Source organism: Crotalus tigris, unplaced genomic scaffold (assembly GCF_016545835.1).
Source record: "Crotalus tigris isolate CLP2741 ecotype Arizona unplaced genomic scaffold, ASM1654583v1 scf7180000017639.5415321, whole genome shotgun sequence".
Taxonomy (NCBI): domain Eukaryota; kingdom Metazoa; phylum Chordata; class Lepidosauria; order Squamata; family Viperidae; genus Crotalus; species Crotalus tigris.
Window position 1 is genome coordinate 5,251,397 of NW_024096532.1, and position 19,547 is coordinate 5,270,943.

The following is a 19,547-nucleotide window of genomic DNA, read 5'->3' on the forward strand; positions in this document are numbered from 1 at the left end:
ACTTTTTGAATAATTAAAAGCTTTTAAGTAAGTTTATACTGACAAAAACATCTTTCTATACAAAACAAGAATTAAACTTGGTTCCTATTTTTAAATAATAAATTCATGCTAATATTATAGTTTGAGAAACTAGATGAGAACTAAAGTCATCCACTTTTAGCCATGGAAACCAAGCAATGACATTGAATCAGTTACTCCCCAGCCTTTGCAAAGTAGTTGTTTTGGGGGAAAATTGGAAGAGCATGTGATTAGATGTTTTGCTCTGAGTTTCTGAAAGAAATGTGGGATTAATAAATGCATAAAATAAATTACAGACTACAGGTCTGTAATGTAATATTTTGTAAGATAATGATCTGATCTAAACATTCCTAATGCCTGCCTGTTGCCTGCCTCCCTCCCCAACTCATTTAAGGTGACTGTGGATGGCTTACAACATTAAAATTTTACAACCCATAAATCCCTCCCCACCCCCAGCAACAGTAATCACACAATCACACAGCCACTTGACTGGGTCTGTATTAATCTGGGGGGGGGGGGGGCAGACCAACAAACAGAACTATGTCTTCAAGGCCTTCTAGAAAATTAAGGTAAGGGCCTCACCTCCCCTGGTCTCACCTAGATGAATTTTCCTAATAGTTGGGACCCCCAATATACTTGCCTTCCTGCTCTGGTGGGCTGGGTAGATGTAGCCGAAGAGGCAGTCCTTCCAATAACTTGGCCATAGTTAAAGGCGACAACCAGCACCCATGAATTGCACTCAGAAGAAAATAAGCACCAATGCAGCTCCCATGAAAGATGTGACAAATTATAAATCTTGACTTGTGCAGGCCACTCCATTTTGAACCAACTGAAGTTTCCGTATACTCTTCAAGGGCAGCTCCATGTAGAGCACATTACAGTAGCCCAAAGTGGAGATGACCATGGCATGGGTGACTGTGAGGAAGAAATGTTGGTCCAGGAATTGGCGTAACCGGTGCACAATTTGCAGTTACACAAAGAGCCTCCTCACCATGACTGCCACATGCTCCTTAAGATTTCTAATGTTAAGCAGCACAAACCTGCATGAGTAGCAGTCCCACGATGAACGCACTACCTTGGCAGTACCCAACCTCACGGTCTACTAGAGAATAAGCCTGAAAGATAGGAATTTTAAACAAGAAAAAATTTACAGCCCACAATTTAGCCGTTAAATTTCCTGAAAGAGCTAAAACAAGATGCACAGCTGTATTTTAAAACACGCAAAGATTTTTGTGATATCTTGAAGTTTAGTGAACGTATTATTGAACAAGGCTTCATGAATCACAGTTCCTTTTATAAGATTTATAAACATTAAACTTAGTCATAGAATTTTTCTTACCATGAAAGCATTTCAGATATTAACTATGGGAAAGTAACGAATCTGGAACTTAATTATCTTGGAAATTAAAAAAAATAATATCTTCATAATACGAAGATAGGTGAGATGGAGACATGGCAGGGAAGAATTAAGATCAATATTTTAAAAAAAACAAAGATAATAATAAATGCAAAATATTGTGGAATTAAGTATCAGAAGGTTTAACTGAAGAAAGATGCCACATACATTAAACGAGTGATGCATTTCAGGCAACTCTTGGGAATTTAAGAATTTGCATATTCTTTGAATGTGAGACACTCTGAGGAATTATGTAATACAAGATATCTGGTGCATTCCAGTTTTGACTTCTGGTGACCACACAAACAGGATATGTAAGTAACAAGGCTACATTGTCAAAATTGTAATAAAAGATGTAAAAGTTTAAAAGCTTTCATTTTATAGGGTTTAACAGCAATTAAATAAATTTGAATTTATTTTTTCTTATACTTGTATTATGCCTTTTGTTTCAGAAACTCAGAATTTTTCCTATTTCATTCCTGAAATCTGAGCTATATCCATAAGAAGAAAATATATATAGCTCAGATTGTTTTCTTGCAGACATTTCATTTTCAAACTAGGTAATATCGTCAGTGCTAGTAGGGAGTGGAGTTTGCTCTCATTTTATATACTAGTGGCTTGCCCTGTCAGTGTTGATGGGAGAAGTCTTGGTCGTTCTTTAATTGGGCTATTTACTGTTTGCTTGTTTCGCAGTTCCTTGATTGGAGTACAGTTTGTTTCTTGATTGTTGGTCTAATCTTAATCTTAGTATTAATCGCTGCTCATCGGGGTGTTAATTGCTGGTAAAGAGGTCTTTTTATTTGGCTTTTTGGCTTTTCGATTGTCTCTTTTGAATGGTATGTAGATGTTGTTTATGTCTATGCTCCCATTGATGGCCAATTTGTCTGAGTGCCAGGCTTCCACTGTAATTCAAAAAGCCACTTTAATGGTACCAACTATAAACTAAGATGATACATACATAAATGTAATATCTTAATTTTCTTGTACATATTCCTCTGCTCTAATTACAGACGCATTTCTATAATAGCAATAACACTTAGACTGATCTACCACCCCACAGTGCTTTACAGCAGGGCTTTTCAACCGGTGGTATGCATACCACAAGTGGTATTTTGGCATGTGGCATGTGATGGTATGGACCCGCCCTAGACAAATGTAGCGGGGGAGGGGAATGAGCTGAAGTGACCCAAGCCTGAGGGAGAGGCAGCTGGACCTGCAGGACTGTCTGGGCTCGGTAGAAGCCCCAAGAGCACTGCAGGGCTCCAGCTGATTGGCGCTTCCGTAGCTGGAGGTGAACTGAAGAGAAAAGGAGGGGGGGAGGAAAGGATATAAAAGGAGGTGGTTTTGGTGGGAAAGGGGATGGAGAAGGAACTGTGGAAGGAGAACTCAGTAGGCAGGGAAAGAAGAAAAGGTCCCCTGGTTAGTTTTCTCCAACCAAGAGAATGTAATCAGCGCTGATGAAATGAAAAGCCGGGAGATGAGCATGTCGAAAAGGAGGTTGGTTTATTTAGTTCTGGGTCAGCTGGCAGCTTGATTGGGTTATCATAAGGATTTTTGTGCAGTTTTTACAGCGTTTTGTAATTCAGGGGCTCGGTTTGTGTGCTTTGGTTATTAGAATATTTTAGTCTGTTTCACAAAGGCTAGCAATGAGTCCAAAGTGTTGGCTTCCATAGGTTTAATCCCTTTAAACAAATGTAATTAGTTTACCCTCTTATCTTCAGTCTGTCTATGGCTTTTAGCAAGTTTTCTTTGTAGGTAAACACGCTTAGGTTAAGGTTATCGCTTTTTGCAATTGCCAGAGCCTTTCAGGCTCGGGTTGCAACATTGTGGTCACTGTTGTAAATTGAAGACTACTTGTATTTCCTAGACCAGGGCTTTTCAACCTTTTCACAGATTGTACCACTTTTAGAACATGACAATATTTGAGTACCACCAGTACTTAGCAAGGTGTCAAAAACTTGATGACTAAAAAAAGGGGGAGGGGATTTTGGGTTTTACTGATTAGATTCATTTGTTTTGCAGAAATGGCTAGTTTATAATATTATGAAAAAGTAAAAAGTTGAGGTTCAATGTTAATGCTTCCTTCTACTGCAACAGAGGAAGTTGGAAGTCAATGCCTTTTCTTTGCTTTTTCCCTTCTCCCCCTCACTTTTTCCCCTTTCTCCTCCCCACTGGGTCCTACTATTTGCTTTTGTATTTTTGTATTTTATTCTATAATCTAATAAAATGTTAGAAACAGTAGAAAAAAGGAAAAAAGTACCAGTTTTAATTTCTTTGGTGGCAGTTCCTTTGCTGAACCACTTTCTCTTTGCACTGACAAATGTATGATGAATTTATCCATATTTATTAATATGCACCACTACCAGCTGGCTGGTCAGCCCCTCTTCCTCTTTCCCTCTCCTCTCCTTCCACAGTGTGGTAAGAATGCACACACACACACATACACACAAAATCCCTTCACTGTACCCTTAAAGACATAGGAATCAAGCGCAAACCAAGAAAGGCTCCCCAAAGCCTCCCAAAATAAAGAAACACTAAACTCCGGGGTTTTTTTTCTTTAAGCTGCCTCAGGTGTGTCACAATGTTGCAACCCAAGCCTGAAAGGCTCTGGCAATTGCAAAAAAACGATAACCTTAAATTAAGCCTGTTTACCTACAAAGAAAACTTGTTAAAAGCCATAGACCGGTTGAAGATAAAGGGGTAAACTAATTACATTTGTTTAAAGGGATTAAACCTATGGAAGCCAACACTTTGAACTCATTGCTAGCCTTTGTGAAACAGATTAAAATATTCCAATAACCAAAGCACACAAACCGAGCCTCTGAATTACAAAATGCTGTAAAAACTGCACAAAAATCCTTATGGTAACCCAATCAAGCTACCAGCTGACCCATAACTAAATAAACAACCTCATTTCCAACATGCTCATCTCCCGGCTTTTCATTTCATCAGCGCTGATTGCATTCTCCTGGCTGGAGAAAACTAACCAGGGGACCTTTTCTTCTTTCCCTGCTTACTGAGTTCTCCTTCCACAGTTCCTTCTCCGTCCCCTTTCCCACCAAAACCACCTCCTTTTATATTCTTTCCTCCCCACCTCCTTTTCTCTTCAGTTCACCTCCAGCTACGGAAGCGCCAATCAGCTGGAACCCTGCAGCGCTCTTGGGGCTTCTGCCGAGCCCAGACAGTCCTGCAGGTCCAGCTGTCTCTCCCTCAGGCTTGGGTCACTTCAGCTCATTCCCCTCCCCCGCTATACTTGTCTAGGGGAGCGCGTACGACCTGCCACGTGCCAAAGTACCATTTGTGGTATGCGTACCACCGGTTGAAAAGCCCTGTCCTAGACTACTTATACTGATTTAGTATGAGAAACCTACAATACTACTATTACTCATAAGAGACAATGATAAAGAGAGGAACAAGAAAAAATAATTATGGTAATAGAGGAGACTGTAAATATTCACAGATAGATTGAATATATGCATACATTAGTCACAACAAAGAAAGAAAAGTTCTGGATATTCTAAATAACTGTAATCAAAGGGGAGGTGACTTAATTTTCAATGGTAACCAGCACCAGTTATACAGTGTGAATGTTGTTAAAGCTCATGGAATTAGTTATACATTGAGGTGTAAATGAAATATTGCCATGAAAATTCAAGAATCACATGGGGAAGAGCAACTAGTAAAAAGGAAATGTGACAGAGACCATTGAAAGAGTTTCACTAAAACAAATAGGATTCTGTGTGTGTGTGTGTGTGTGTGTGTCCCCAACACCACAGAAGGCCATTGGGTGACTCTGGGCCACCTGCCCTCTCTTAGCCAGAATAACTCAGAGTTCTTATGAAAAATCAGAGAGGAGTAAGTGAGCTATTTCATCTATAGAAACCACTCAACTCATTAATTATCTAACCGTGAATATATAAAATCAAAATGAAATGGGAGAGTGATAGGCCTTTAAAAATTTTCATCAGGCTTATTAGTTAAAAAAAAAAGCCAAAGGACACACTGGGAGGGGATTCTGGGAATTTAAGTTCCAGCACTCTTGGAGGGCTCTTCTTTTGAAAAAACTAATTTTATAGTATGTCAGAGGCTGCAAAAGAAATATCAAAGAGACAAATCTGCTCATTTGTAGTTGTTATACAACAATTTGATCTTCCCTGTATATACAGTCTTACAAGGAAAAATAATTTATTAGCATAAACTATTTTTTCCAATTAAATTCCAATACAATTAATCTGCAAAGCAGTTTTAGTATGATCTGCAAGGATAATTATCGACCAAGAAATATTATAAACATCAATTGAGATGTTAAATGAAGAAAGCTGACATTCTAGATAACAAAAACTCATTTGATTTTAAGTTGAGATGCTGAAGTTAATTTCATGAAATAGATCTCTATTACATATAAAGGGATATACACTGTATGTAATTTTGGGGGGGAAAAAGTATTGTCTTAAACTTGCCTTCATAACATTGAAGAGAACCTCCTGGCCCAGACTGTCTTGCCCCTTGAAGAACTCATGTTCGGGGTATGTTCTGGCAATGTCTCTTCTGATTAACTTTTCACAAGGAGAAGACATTTTCAGCAATTCTGAGTATTGATTCTTCACAGGCATGTCTGTGGCACTGCACAAAAGCTGCCAAACAATTGCTCGGAAATGGTGAGGGATTCCTTTCCTTATGAGTTCCTAAGCAATGGAGAAAAAAAGACAAGATACTCTTGTGATATTATGCAAAGCTGGTTCACAAATATACATTTCTATAAATGGATATGGTCAATTTTAAACCGTTGACATAAACTAAGAGGAATACTGGGTACAATACTGTTATTGCATCCAAAATTACATTAAGAAATTATCTTAATAAAGATTCTCCAAATTAAGGTTTTCATATTTATCCCGAGGTTCTTCTGGAATATTTGAATCCACAAAATAAACATTCAATACCTTAACCAACTGGCTTTTAGAAGACAATTTATTTCTTGTCTGGTTTCTTCCCTAAGCTTTAAAAGAGTTCTTGCATCACCATTTTACATGCATTTGTTGTAAAGAGCCAGTATTCAAGTAAGACACTTTATTCTTACATAAAAAGAACTTTGTTTCTCACTGCCTTGCTTGTCCAAGTCCATAACTATAATGCAGAAATATACAATCAAAAAAATAATTATTGGATAAGATGCAAGTATACCAAATATAACAAATGGAGACATGTCTACATGTCTACTAAATCATATAAAAACATGTCTACCACTAGAGAGGCAATTACTTTCCTCACCTTGAGTAACTTCTCTTTTCTTTTCCGCCATTCTTCCCATTCATTGACAATTCTTCCCCATAAGATCCAGGTATCCTCTTCAAGATGGCTCAGATTGGATGATGCAGAAGAACTGGATACCAAAGACGACCCACTATTCCTTCGTGAGCCATTCATAGAGCGTAATGACTTTGAATCAGCTTCCAAAAGCCTTGAAAAATGTAAAAAAAAAAAAAGTTGTCTCCTTACCAGTTACATAACTAGGTTAGAATGCAACAAATGCTCTAGAGCATAATGAAACTTCCACATAAACAAGCTTCTTCAAACATTTCAACTAAGAGGCATTATGACACTTGTAGGGATTAAGATTGTCAATCAACATGTTGAACATTCTCCTGTAATGTTGCATATTCATCAGAAACTCTGCCCTCTCTGAAGAGGAATGGAAGGATACATGCATAAATTTGTAATTTATGCAAATTATTCTGTTTGAGACCCAGAATAGAGAGAATATGACAGAACATGGCATATTTCTTAGTTGTAAAAGAATTTTAGCATATATTTAAAATCAAGGATATAGAGAAACCTTTCTATCTTTAGAATGCATTCTGGTTTTAAGATGAAGGGAAACTGAATGGAAACAATACAAGAAAATTACCCCCCCCTTTTTTTTTTGCTTTATTGTTAGCTGATTAATATCTTGGCTGTTGTATGTATTTATTTTTGGGGTTTTTTGTTATTTTTATTATTTTATTATTTTTAATGGTTTTATAGTTTTAGAATTCTGTCATGCAGAGTCACTTGGCTGAAAGAAATTGAATAAATAAAATTAAAACAAACAGAACTGTTATATTTTTCAATTCCATTTTGTACAAGGTTGTACCATATACCAGTCTGAAAGGATTCTTTCATCTTTTAGCCAAATTTTGTACATTTATAGTCAAGAACAATATGTACAGTACTATACTTCAGTAAGTAATCTTATTCACAGCAATACGAATTTGATTATTCAGATTCTCACCACTTTTATTATATAAGATTTTGCAGTACAATAAGGCATTTGAGGTTACATTGCAACATGATCATATAGCAATCAAATAAGTTATTAACAGAAATAAGCTAACCGAAGGAATGTATATTCTTTTACATGTTTTAAGCAACTGTCAAATCCAGCCATACTAATTAACTGAAGGCGAACTCAAACTAGGATTCCCACTAATAGCTGACTCGGAACTGGATCTGGTTTTACCTAAGCCAAATTCTATCCTTAGTTTGGAAGGAGCTTGAGCAACACTAATATATAAAATGTAAAACAAAGTATTAATAAATAGGTAGGCATTCATCCATTCATCTCCATTCCTTTCATGTCTGATTTGGCATTTATGCTTTAACATCTATCTCATGTGAATTACAATAATTGATACAAGGGAAAACATTTAACTTCTTTGGAACACGTAACATTTGATTTTGTGAATGAGAAATAGTCAATCCTTTCTGAAATATTCCCAAATTGCACCTCTGGCTATCTTTTGATATTCTGGAGAAATTGAAGTTGAACACAATAGAAAGCTCAAGGAGACTGTAAATGACTTTTAATCATTAATAAGAATGTTCTTTCCCTACACAGAGATTGTTCTATATGATTAAAGTTAATCACTAAATGAAATTGCTAGTTTTAAATGGGAGGGCCGACCTGGTATGTGTTACCAAAACTTAGCTGAACATCAGTGGGTGGGCGGGGATGTTCCCTCTCTAAAATATGCCATTCTGGATTGCAGGTATAGTACCAGAGCTGGGGTTGAGGTGCAGCTATTGAATCTCTGGCAGCATACAGACTAAGTCCAGTTTTTGTCCCATAGCAGCGGCAATTTGATCTGATATTATGTGATGTTGATATCAGGAACGTGGATAAATCACTCCTGTCAGCCTCACTAAGTAGCCCAGACCAAGAAAACTTCTATTGAGACGGTATAATAATAGAATCTTCCAAGTCTCAATATGCTGTACCCTGAATTAGGAAAATGTCTGCCTTAGCCACTTACAAATACTATCTTGTTGCTCTGAACCTTAAACATTTCAGCCTCTTTTGCCTAGCTCATGATTTCTGCATACCTTCATCGAGGTCATCTTCCTTACTAGCTACAACTCTCCTTTAGCCTTGGGGATTCACTGCAGCTATGCACCACTGTACAAACGGAGGGCCTGTTTGATTTGATTTGTTCCAGGCAACTGATTAATATGCAAGCATTCCAGAGGAAATGTCCTGGTTTTGTTGAAGCTTGGTTGCATGACCTTCGGTGTAGCCTAGAATGAGGGAGCAACAACAGCCTTAAATTGGATGACATCTGTGGAGTCCCTGTGGTTTTGGACCCTGAAGTACTCCTTGGTTTTCAGAAGTACTCCAGGCGATGAAAGGACACAAGACATACCTTGAGCAAAGATTGAATCCAACCAAGCAGATGAGAACATGGTTTGCCTTGTACCATTAAAAGTGGAAAAGCTTTATTCCTTTGCTCCTACTGAATCTGCAGAGAGCTGAGCAGCAGCCCTTTTGGATAACTAGTTCCCTCTTGGTAAAGAGGGGCCAAGGGATCCCTTGTGAGATCAGGTATCTGATAGATCAAGTTACTCAAATTTGCTTAGAGGTGAACTCTGGCTGGAGAAGTCCTATGGAACAGACAGAGACATTGGGGGGGGGGAACAGTTCCATCTGTTCTGAAAGAAGCAGTGATCTATGTCTTCCTCAAGAAGCCCTCCTTGTATCCAACCATATTGGATAGTTTTTGTCCAGTTTCCAACCTTCCCTTTTTAGGAAGTAGAGTACTTGAATCTATCCAGTTGGGTTTCAGGTCAGGCCATATTACTCAGATGGCACTGATCATACTAGATGGCTAATGATGGAGTGGGGAATCCATCCTGATTCTTTCTGATTCTCTTGGAAGCTTTAAATATTGACAATGCCATTGATTGGGGTATTATTCTGCACTGGCTCAGGAAACTGAAAAGGATGGGGCAGAGTTCTGCAGTGGTTCTCCTTTGGAAGTCAGTTCAAGTTGGTATAGATGGGGAAAGGAGAGGTCTAGTCCTGGACCTTTGATATGTGGGGTGCCACAGGGTTCAACTCTCTCTGTTCCTATTCATCATTTACACAAAGCCACTAAGTAAAATTATCCATTGTCATGGGGTGAGGTATCCTCAGAATTGATGATATTCAGTTATATATATCTGGTCCACGCTATAGAAGTATTGCCATCAAGGTTTTTAATCCAGTGCTGGAGGCAGCGAAAGACTGGCTGGAAAGAACAGGCTGCACTCAATCTTAGCAAGACTGAATGACTGTGGGTTTTGGGGTCCCTTGGGACTGCAGAACTTCCATCTTGGTTCTGGATGGGGTAGCACTCCCTAGAAAGAGCTGCTGCACAATTTAAAGTTATGCAGTGGTACATACAATTTTAGGCACATCAATATTCATCAATATAGTATCACTGCTACATACGTTGCCCTGGCTCCTGGGTGCAATTCAAGATACTGGTTATCACCTTTACAACCCTACACGAGACATGGCCAGGTTACTGGCCATGTCTCCAAAGGTTTCAGCCCACCTTACTAGCAGAGCCACTGCTGACTGTAAAGCACCTTTGTTCAAAAAGGTTTTAACTGTCCCCCAAAGGCAAAATAGTGCTTGCAGCAATCTCCTTACTTTGAATATACTATTCATTCAGCAACAAAATATTGTAAGTGTTTAACAGAGGGATTCCCAGGAACACCTACTGAATTCTGGGTAAAAGGAGTCTATATTATCCTTTGGTGTAATCCATTTTTCTACTCTTTTTCACCAATAGACACACTGAGCAGTCACTCTGGACATAGCCACAGAGGGCAATAGGTGGCTCCAACTTTGAAGGAGAGAGAATACCGAGAATACCAAAAACTGGAGAGGAGGAGAGAAGGGAACCAACATGCCAGGCCCAGGCAAGAGTAATTTGGGAAAACAGGAGGAGTCTTGAGGGACTAGAGCAGGGCTTTTCAACCTTTTCACCCATTGTACCACTTTTAGGATATGGCAATATCCGAGTACCACCAGTCACCTAGCAAGGTGTAAAAAACTTGATGACCAAAAAAGAAAAGGAAAAAAGTGATAAAGTACAGGTAGTCCTCAACTTGCAACAGTTCGCTTAGTGACTGTTCAAAGTTACAATGGCACTGAAAAAAGTGCCCCCCAAGGCACAGCCGAGCAAGACACCTGCCTGCCCACCCGATGGCGCTCTTCCTCCTGTCCGAGGTTTTCATTGTTGTGAGCATTTCTGTTGAGGATTGGCAGCAAGGGTGGGGTGGGGGGTGTTTGGTTTTTATTCCCCCCCATTTGCTGGGTGGTTGCAGCAGGTTTTGGTCCCTTCACATGACCCTGGGACACTGTGACCATCATAAATATGAATCAGTTGCCAAGCATCTGAATGTAAATCACAAGACCCTGGAGAGGCTGCAACATTCCAGCTATCGGCGCTTCTTCTGAGCTCAGCAGAAGTGCCAGGATCAACGCTGAGCTCCAGCTGAGCCTGGAGCTGATCCTGGCGCTTCTGTTGAGCCCGGACAGTCTTGCAGCTCCAGCCGTCTCTCGCTTAGGCTTGTGTGGTGCTGCCACCGGTTCAGCTCATTCCCCTCCCCCACTACTACTTTTCTAGGATGGTCGTGTACCACCTGCCAGGTGCCAATGTACCACGGTTGAAAAGCCCTGGACTAGAGGGATGAAGAGCAAGGAGGAAAGAAAGGAAGTCTGATTCAACAGCAGCACACCCAGCTTGCCACTTCGTATCATCTCCCTAGCAAACAAGCACATTCTCTAGCACCCCTGCTGGTACACACCTCATTGCTTGAGAGAGATATGCCCTCATGTTCCTCATTCTCTCCCACATATGCCATCACATCCTTGAAGTTTTCAGTATCTTTCTACTCAGGGAGTAGAAGTTGAATTCATCTGTCTCCCCTCTCTTTTAATCTCTACTGCTTCTACAATATTCATTTGACATAAGCAAGCACGTGCGGTTGGCGTTCAGAGTGAACTGGCTTTTAAAACTTAAATTTGTTGCCATATGTACTACTTGAATACCTGCTTGTGGCAGCCCTGCCTATCAGATCTGCTGGGGGAGGGGATGCTCCAGGTCCACTCTCTGAGACAATGTCTGAGGGCAGTTAGACACTTATCTCCTCTGTTGTGGCTCCTGGCCTTGGGATGCAACAATCTCAACTCTACTGGCTTTTTGGAAGCCTATGAAGGCATCCTTAGGCTTTACAACCAGGACATTAATAGAACTGTTGGTTTCTTCCCTCAGGAATTGCATTTCTTTCCTTATCTGACTTCCAGCCCTGTGCTGTTTCTCCTCCTCCACTACCATGTGCACATAAACAAAAGAAGTTTGTGGAGGGGGGGAAGTCAATCAATCAATTCCAACTTCATGAGATTTTTTTTTTTGCTAGAAGTTGGAATTGACCTCCCCCCCCCCAACTTTTGTTTCCTTGCACGTGGCAGCAGTGTATTGTGAAGGCGAAATGGTATGGGGCTGGAAGTCAGGTAAGGAAAGAAATGCAATTACTGGGGGAAGTCAGGGCATCTGGGTAGTGGTGTGGCAAGCTCTCCAGCTCCACAGGGAAGGGGCAGCTGGCATGGGTGCTTATGGCAGGACACCTGCCTGCTTCACCATCTTCCCTCCCCGAGCCTCTGGCACTCCACCTGCCAGTTTGGTCAGCCTGGTCACCCCAACATCGGCACCTTTCCCACCGCCATCCAGCATGGCTGTCCTGGGGCTGCAGGGGCTGGCCTGGCCTGGGCACATGCCCCACCTGCCCTTTACCACCCTCCCTTCCCAAGCCTCCAGCGCTCCACCTGCCACTTTGGTCGGTCTGGCTGTCCCCACCTCGGCGCCCTTCCCCTGCTACCCAGCATGCCGCCCCAAGACTGCAGGGGCTGGCCTGGCACAGGAAGGGATGCACCCCGCCCGCATCGATCCCGTACCTGGTCCACCACCACACTTACCACTGCGTAGCTTCTCCACTCCATGCGCAAGCCCCGCCCCACCCCACGTGCTCAGGGCCTACTGGTACCAGCAAAAAGTAATCCCTCCCCCAAAATAAATCCTAGCACTTACTTCAGAGCCCAAAAGAAAGTAAGGCCAGGTAGAATAAGCATTGTTGATAATGAAGCCAATATTTTTTTATGCCCAATAACAATATTTTCAGATAGAGTAGAGGGAAGAATCAGAACTTTTGTTATCTATGATTGTCTTCCATTGGGTAATATCTATTTAGTATTTGTACATTAACGCTTCAAGAAATACTGTATTTAATTAACCTACGTGTTAACAGGGGCCATCCAGTAAAACTGGAACATCTGGCAAACATTTAAACATTAAACTATTTATATCCTCTGGCTTTCAGTCAGTATCAGAGCAGTACTGGAACTTCAGAACGTCCTACCTGTTTTGTTCTTCCAACTTGGCTAAGAGCTCCAACTCATCCGGGCTCAAGTTCTCGGAATCGGAAGTAGGAGAACATGCAGGCATGGAGTTGACAGAAGAAAGTGCTTCATGGGAAGAAGAGTCAGGGCTGACCGCTGGACTTGCCATCTCCAGCAATTTGAGAGTCACAGGAATGTTCATTTAGAAAGTATTCTGAGACAATGATCAGGAAAGTTAAGGAATCACCTGTAAAAGATAACAGAGTACATAAAACAGCAGTAGTTTTCTCCCTTCTACTTTATAATTGATGCCAAAATAAGCTGTTCACAAGATTGGATCATAATCTTTGTAGTTCAAGATGAATTGCTATTACCAAGGGTTCTCTCTTTCTTTTTACATTTATTTTGTAAAAAAGCATTTCTTTTCAGATAATCATTTGGATTTTCCCATTAATCCTTAGAAACATTTGGCTGCAAAAATTGTAAAATTCAGAGGAAGTGAACTGCTTTTCCAAAGACAAGCCTCTATAATTTGAATGTAAGTCACAAATTTTATCCTTACCAAACACTCAGGATAGCTCATTGTATTTTTCAGCAAAATTAATATTATGAATATTCTACAAGTCTTCTTCAATATAGTTCATATAGTCACTTTCTCTTATAGCATTAAACTAAAAAATTAACAAAAATAAAAACTAGTTTCTAATATATAATAATTAATATAATTAATAGAATAGAGTAGAATAGAATAGAATATAAAAGAATATAAATACTAGATCAATAAAATTATAATTGAAAATTATACAAGAACAGGAGCAATTTGGAGATACAGCTGCTGCTTGAAACTAAGACAGCTAAATGGACCACATCATAAACGTAGATTACATTTGTCTTTCACAAAGCTCTGTTTCATATTCTCCTGACTTTAATCAAAGTGAAAAAAGCTTCTTCTGTTGTGGAGTTTTGATGCAGAATGCTTGTTTGAAGAAGTCTGCCAAGCACTACTTTGTGAAATCATTGCTCCCAAATTGTTTCTGCCCATCCTATCAGATAAGGCAGACTAGATATGCTCCGGATAGTGAAGCAGTATCACCTGGTGGACCCCAGGAAGCATGCCTTCTCTGTCAGGGTGCTTTCCTCATGGACCAACCTCCTAATGAGATACAGAGAATCATAACCTTGTTGGAATCTCAACCTTGTTGGCCTTCCAGAGGGCTGTGAAGACCTGATTTCTTCTTCCTAAGCCTTATGGTCAGGATGTTAATGGAGTACTGGCATGGTTATGGCTACATTTGATATATATGTGATTTTTTGGGTGGCCTTGACCCAGTTACTTTTTAATAGATTTCTACCATCTGATTGTTCTTCTGTTTATGTTCATCATCCAGACTTTTCTGGGTAGACAGCTATATACATTTGCTAAATAAATAAATGAACACAGACTTTTTGACTTGTTCAAGCCTTGTAAATAATTCATTTTACTTGGTGTTTTACCTTATTTGTTTTGTTGAATTGGTTGGTCATTTGGTGGCTTTCGCTATGTGTCATGCACAGTGATTCTGCTTTAGGTAACTCAAAACAGTACCCTTACATTTTACAATGCCTTTTAGATGCTTAGCTCTCTTAGTTTTAGAGAAATCTGTTCCTTTGTTAAACATTTCCTTAGCTGCCCAGTATCACCACACTGACATCCAGCCACTGTCCTGTACTTGCAGGCATACTGCTCCACCAAAAAAGCACAAAGAAAGAAGCAAGGGGACTTGAAGGTCTAACTGGTGTGCAATGCAGAAAAAATGCAGACTAGGTTATCTAACTTAGTGATCCCCAACCTTTCCTGCTCAGCATAGGGGGGGAGGGGGAGGTTTCATGTGTGCACACCGCTTTCACAAATGCAGTTTCATGCATGCTCATCCACCACTTCCATGGCCTGGATTCCAATGGGCTGTGGCCAGCACCAGTGTTTGGGGACCCCTGATCTTATTCGTAGGACATAAATTTATTGAAATTTAGCATTCGGTATTATTCCTGTTCAGTCACACAACTGTTATTAAGAGGCCAACTTCCTAACACATAAATACAGAGAACATTTACTTCATAACTCCCATAAATCCTTAGACTTAAGAACATAAATCTAGTAGTTTGGAACAGCTATCAATAGTTTTGATATAAGATATGATGAAAAATTATTTTATTTTTCTATATAAAGATAAAATGATGCATATATTTGATGGTGAGGATGTCTGAAAAAAATAAATCCACACAGCAGTATTTTTAAACACTGATTAATATTCTGCTTTTCCTTCACGTTGGTATAAATAATTCCCACACTTCCAATAATTTTCCATAACTATTCTGTGGAGCAGGTTGCCCAAAATGCATAGTGAATTTTCATGGCCTGAAAGTCACATGGGACTGGTCTTCCACTCATAACTTAATACCTGAACCATTACACCACCCTGACTCTCAATGATGTTAAAAGAAGCATTATTTTAATAAACATTAGTTTATACTTAAAACATCTTCTACTTTTTTGAATTGAACAGTAATCTCTAATTTTATAACCCAGAACCTTCTATTATCTTTTGATTTTTATAAATTATAATTTCAATGCAACAACACATTTATTCTAAAAGCTGTCAAAGAAATACAGTAGCCAAGTGTTTTCTCATACAACTGATGTTATTGCATTTTTTTTTTTTGGATACCAGAACAGATAAACAATGTTGAGGTGAAACAGAAAACTGATTAAACTCTAAAAGAAAAGCAATTATAAACTTAGATAAGACCTGCCAGGTATTCTAAAGAAAACAAAAAATGAACTATTTAAAGCATTTTTTTTCAGTGTAATGTATTGCCTTAAATATCTGATACTGAGAAACAAGCAAGATAAAAAAGATATCTCTTAACTATGTATTTGGCAATAGCTATTTAAAATGCCATGGACTCCAAGAATCAACAGATCCTAGAGGAAATAAAATTGCCCCCTTGAGGCAATGATCAGCAAGGAGAAACTCAACATATATGGGGCATGTGATGCAAAAAGATAATGGACTAGAAAAAAAAAATACATTTGGCAGGATTGATGGAAGAAAGGAAAAGATTACAGATATGTAGATGGAGACGATTCAGAGAAATAATATCCTTGGAAGATTTACCAATTGTTGCTAAGGAGAGATTGAGATGATAAACTTTTGTCTATACCAGGGGTAAGCAACCTTGGCTCTTTTATGACTTGTGGACTTCAACTCTCAGAAGCTGGCTCAGGAATTCTGGGAGTTAAAGTCCACGAGTCATAAAAAAGCCAAGGTTGCCTACCCCTGGTCTATACAAACATGAAATGGTGGTGCATGATTCAATAGCACTTAACAACTACCTAAATGGATTTATAATTACTAAAAGGCTACAATTACCACCTCCTTGCACCCTCAGGGTGTCATCCAGGAGAACTGTTTCAAGTGGCTGAGCATATTGGAACTGGAAAGGAAAGTGATTTTTTATTAGAGATGGGATGAATTTGTATAGCACCTCAAAGAGAAAATCACAAGAATTTACTTTTAACTGAAGGTTACATTATGTACACTATGTACACATTATATATAAACACACACACACACACACACACACACACACACACACACACACACACACACACTGCCCAGGTTCGAATCCCAGAGGGGTATGACTAGCTGATGAGAGCTAAAGAGCTTGAAATTGCTATACTAGTCTCCCTTTAACTCTTTGTCAGCCACAAAATTTTGAAATATATATATATGTAGGTCTTTGGTTATTCGGGTTTTCTCCCGCGTAAAATTGGAAGTGTCTTGGTGATGTTTCGACGAAGTCCCATTCGTCATCTTCAGGCTGGTGTTTTCGGCTTTGTGCTTCTAGGAGCAATGTGTGATCGTAGCTGTTTCTTCCTTTTAACTGCCAGTGGGGGTATGAACTGATTGGGTGGGAGCTTGGCTGTGTTCTGTGTTCTGACACCCACCATGAAGATGAGGCACGACCACGAACGCGAAGCCAAACAACAGCAACGCAGCTCACCATCTTAAATCCCCCTGCAACTCAGACTAACCTGAGCACAACAAAGCCCCCACTCAAACAGAACACTCCCCCATCCAATCAGAGCACAGCCAACCCCCCATCCAATCAGAGCACAGCCAAGCCCCTAACCAATCAGAACATACCTCCACCCAATCAGAACACAGCCAGAGACAAATTCCTTGTGTGTTCAATCACACTTGGCAGAACAATCTAAGCAGAACAAAATGCTTGAATCAATACATTTCATAATTTCTAATCTCAATATGCAATCTGTTTAACTGACTATAGGTACTGTAGCAAAAAGGGATTGGCAAGGGGGTTCAGGAAAACGTAATGTCCCATATCATTATGCTAGGTGTTTTGAGGTGGGCAGTAATTAAATCTCCTTTGAAAAAAAAAAAAAACATTGTGGATCCCAAACAGAGAATTGTTGTCTGGTGATTCATATTGCTTTTGAGTAGATTTCTGAATATTAACAACTTGAGATATATTCTTGGCAGTACATAGATATAAATAAAATTGCTATGGTCTAGAGCAGGGGTAGGCAACCTTGGCTCTTTTATGACTCATGGACTTCAATTCCCAGAATTCCTGAGCCAGCATGGCTGGCTCAGGAATTCTGGGAGTTGAAGTCCACAAGTCATAAAAGAGCTAAGGTTACCTACCCCTGGTCTAGAGGAAACTGAAAACATAGAAGATATATGTGACACTAGATAATTGTTTATTGTTTTATTTATTTTTGATGTTTATTGTTTACACTGTTCCTTGTGATCTCTTCCTTTGTTAATATACAATAAAGAGATATATAGTGAAATTTTGCATTACAAAACTCAATTAACTGTGGCACAGGGCAAACGCTTAGGGAAAAAATTCAAATAATTTTAATATAAAGAGTCAATAGTTTTATTGCTAAGCTGCTGTATAGAATTTATAGGGCCTCATCAAACTGCCTTTCTGCAGAACTTACACTTTTATAAGTTATTTCAGATCAACCTAATTCCATCCTCCTGTCTAATTTTGTTGTTTTTATTATAAAGAACGTTTAGGGTCAAAGGGATAGGATACAAATCATGTAAATTAAAATCAAATGAAGAACAGTGACAACTGAGAAATGCAGTTGTTGACAGACTGTAGTCAAAAAGACAAAAAATGAAGCTTCTTGGTTAAATCTATCATTTTCCTCCAGTGAATTGGCAATTGCTGTTTCAAACCCTTTTAGTTTCAAAAGTAGGTCTCACCCTAGAACCTAGTACCCTTAATCTCCCAGTCTGGCTTCCATTGTAATGATAGAATTTAAGAAATTAGAGGCACAGGTTAAATTAGACAAAGCTATCAGATGGGATGATATTCCTGCTGAACTTTTCAAAATTAATATTCACTGATGGGCACTAATTTTAGTAGCATTTTTTTTCTGCCACTGATTCCTTGCTGTAATTTCAAAAGTCTGACAATTACTATTACCAGTTCTCAGGTATAATAAAGGTTTCTGTGAAGACCTTAGCAATTATAATTTCATTAATCTGCTACATGTAACCAGCAAACTATATTCAAGAAATTTTTGTTTTGCAGTTGGCTGGGGGGGGGGGTGGTCTAAGAAAAATCCACAAACCTGTTAGTGTTAGAACTGGCAAGTCTAAAATTGACCACTGCCTGAATTTCAACAGAATTCAGAAAAATACTGTGCCAACCGTCATGAGGCCTTTTATGCTGCCTTTATTGATCTTGAATTTGTCTTTGAGCCCATCTCAAATGACAGACTGGAAAAAGCTAGAAATTTCAGTCTTAAATCAAAGGCTTTATTTTCAGATATGAAAACTACACAAAAAGTATTCTTAAGGTTGGTTGAAATGCTTAAGGACATTTAACACAAAACATCTCTGAAAATAAGTGAATGAAAGGTTTATTATAAAGTATTTATTTCTCTAGAAGCAACAATCTTACAAAGCAGATTGTCTAAGTGACTTAAGCTGATATATTGTCCATAAGGTCTAGCCCTCTTAGCTCTGTATGATCAACATCACTCCAGGCATAAAGTTTTGCTGGAATCAAAATCAAAAGTTGCAGCCTTTTTTCATTTCTTATGACAATCTGTTATATATACAAAAGTCAAAGACTTTATAAAACATACAGTCCGTAGAATACTGGTAAACAATTACATTAGCAGAACTACTGTTATGCAATCAGAAATCCAATTAAAATTTTCATCCCATCCTATTTTTATTGATTTGTTCTTAAAGCACCAAAAGTTGACTTTTCTTGAATCTGTTTAAATGTCTTACCCTCTGCAGTTATGCAAGATAAATCTGACAGTATCCTATGAGACGTGTCCATGCTTTTCTTGATCTGCAGAGCCAATGGCATGTGAACTATACAAGGACTCCCAAATTT

At 39.1% G+C, this 19,547-nt stretch overlaps 1 protein-coding gene across 3 annotated transcripts in view; it reads right to left on the reverse strand.

Annotated features, from left to right (window-relative positions):
- The window catches only part of EVI5L (ecotropic viral integration site 5 like), a 66,128-nt gene that overhangs the window by 38,220 nt on the left and 8,361 nt on the right, over positions 1–19,547 (reverse strand). For all 3 annotated transcript variants that reach the window (XM_039335352.1, XM_039335351.1, XM_039335353.1), the window contains exons 2-5: positions 13,136–13,362; positions 6,686–6,875; positions 5,875–6,099; positions 1,059–1,133 (exon numbers count right to left, since the gene is read on the reverse strand). In XM_039335352.1, coding sequence (XP_039191286.1) covers positions 1,059–1,133; positions 5,875–6,099; positions 6,686–6,875; positions 13,136–13,317 — 672 coding nt within the window. In that variant the 5' untranslated portion in view covers positions 13,318–13,362. The remainder of the gene's footprint in view (positions 1–1,058; positions 1,134–5,874; positions 6,100–6,685; positions 6,876–13,135; positions 13,363–19,547) is intronic.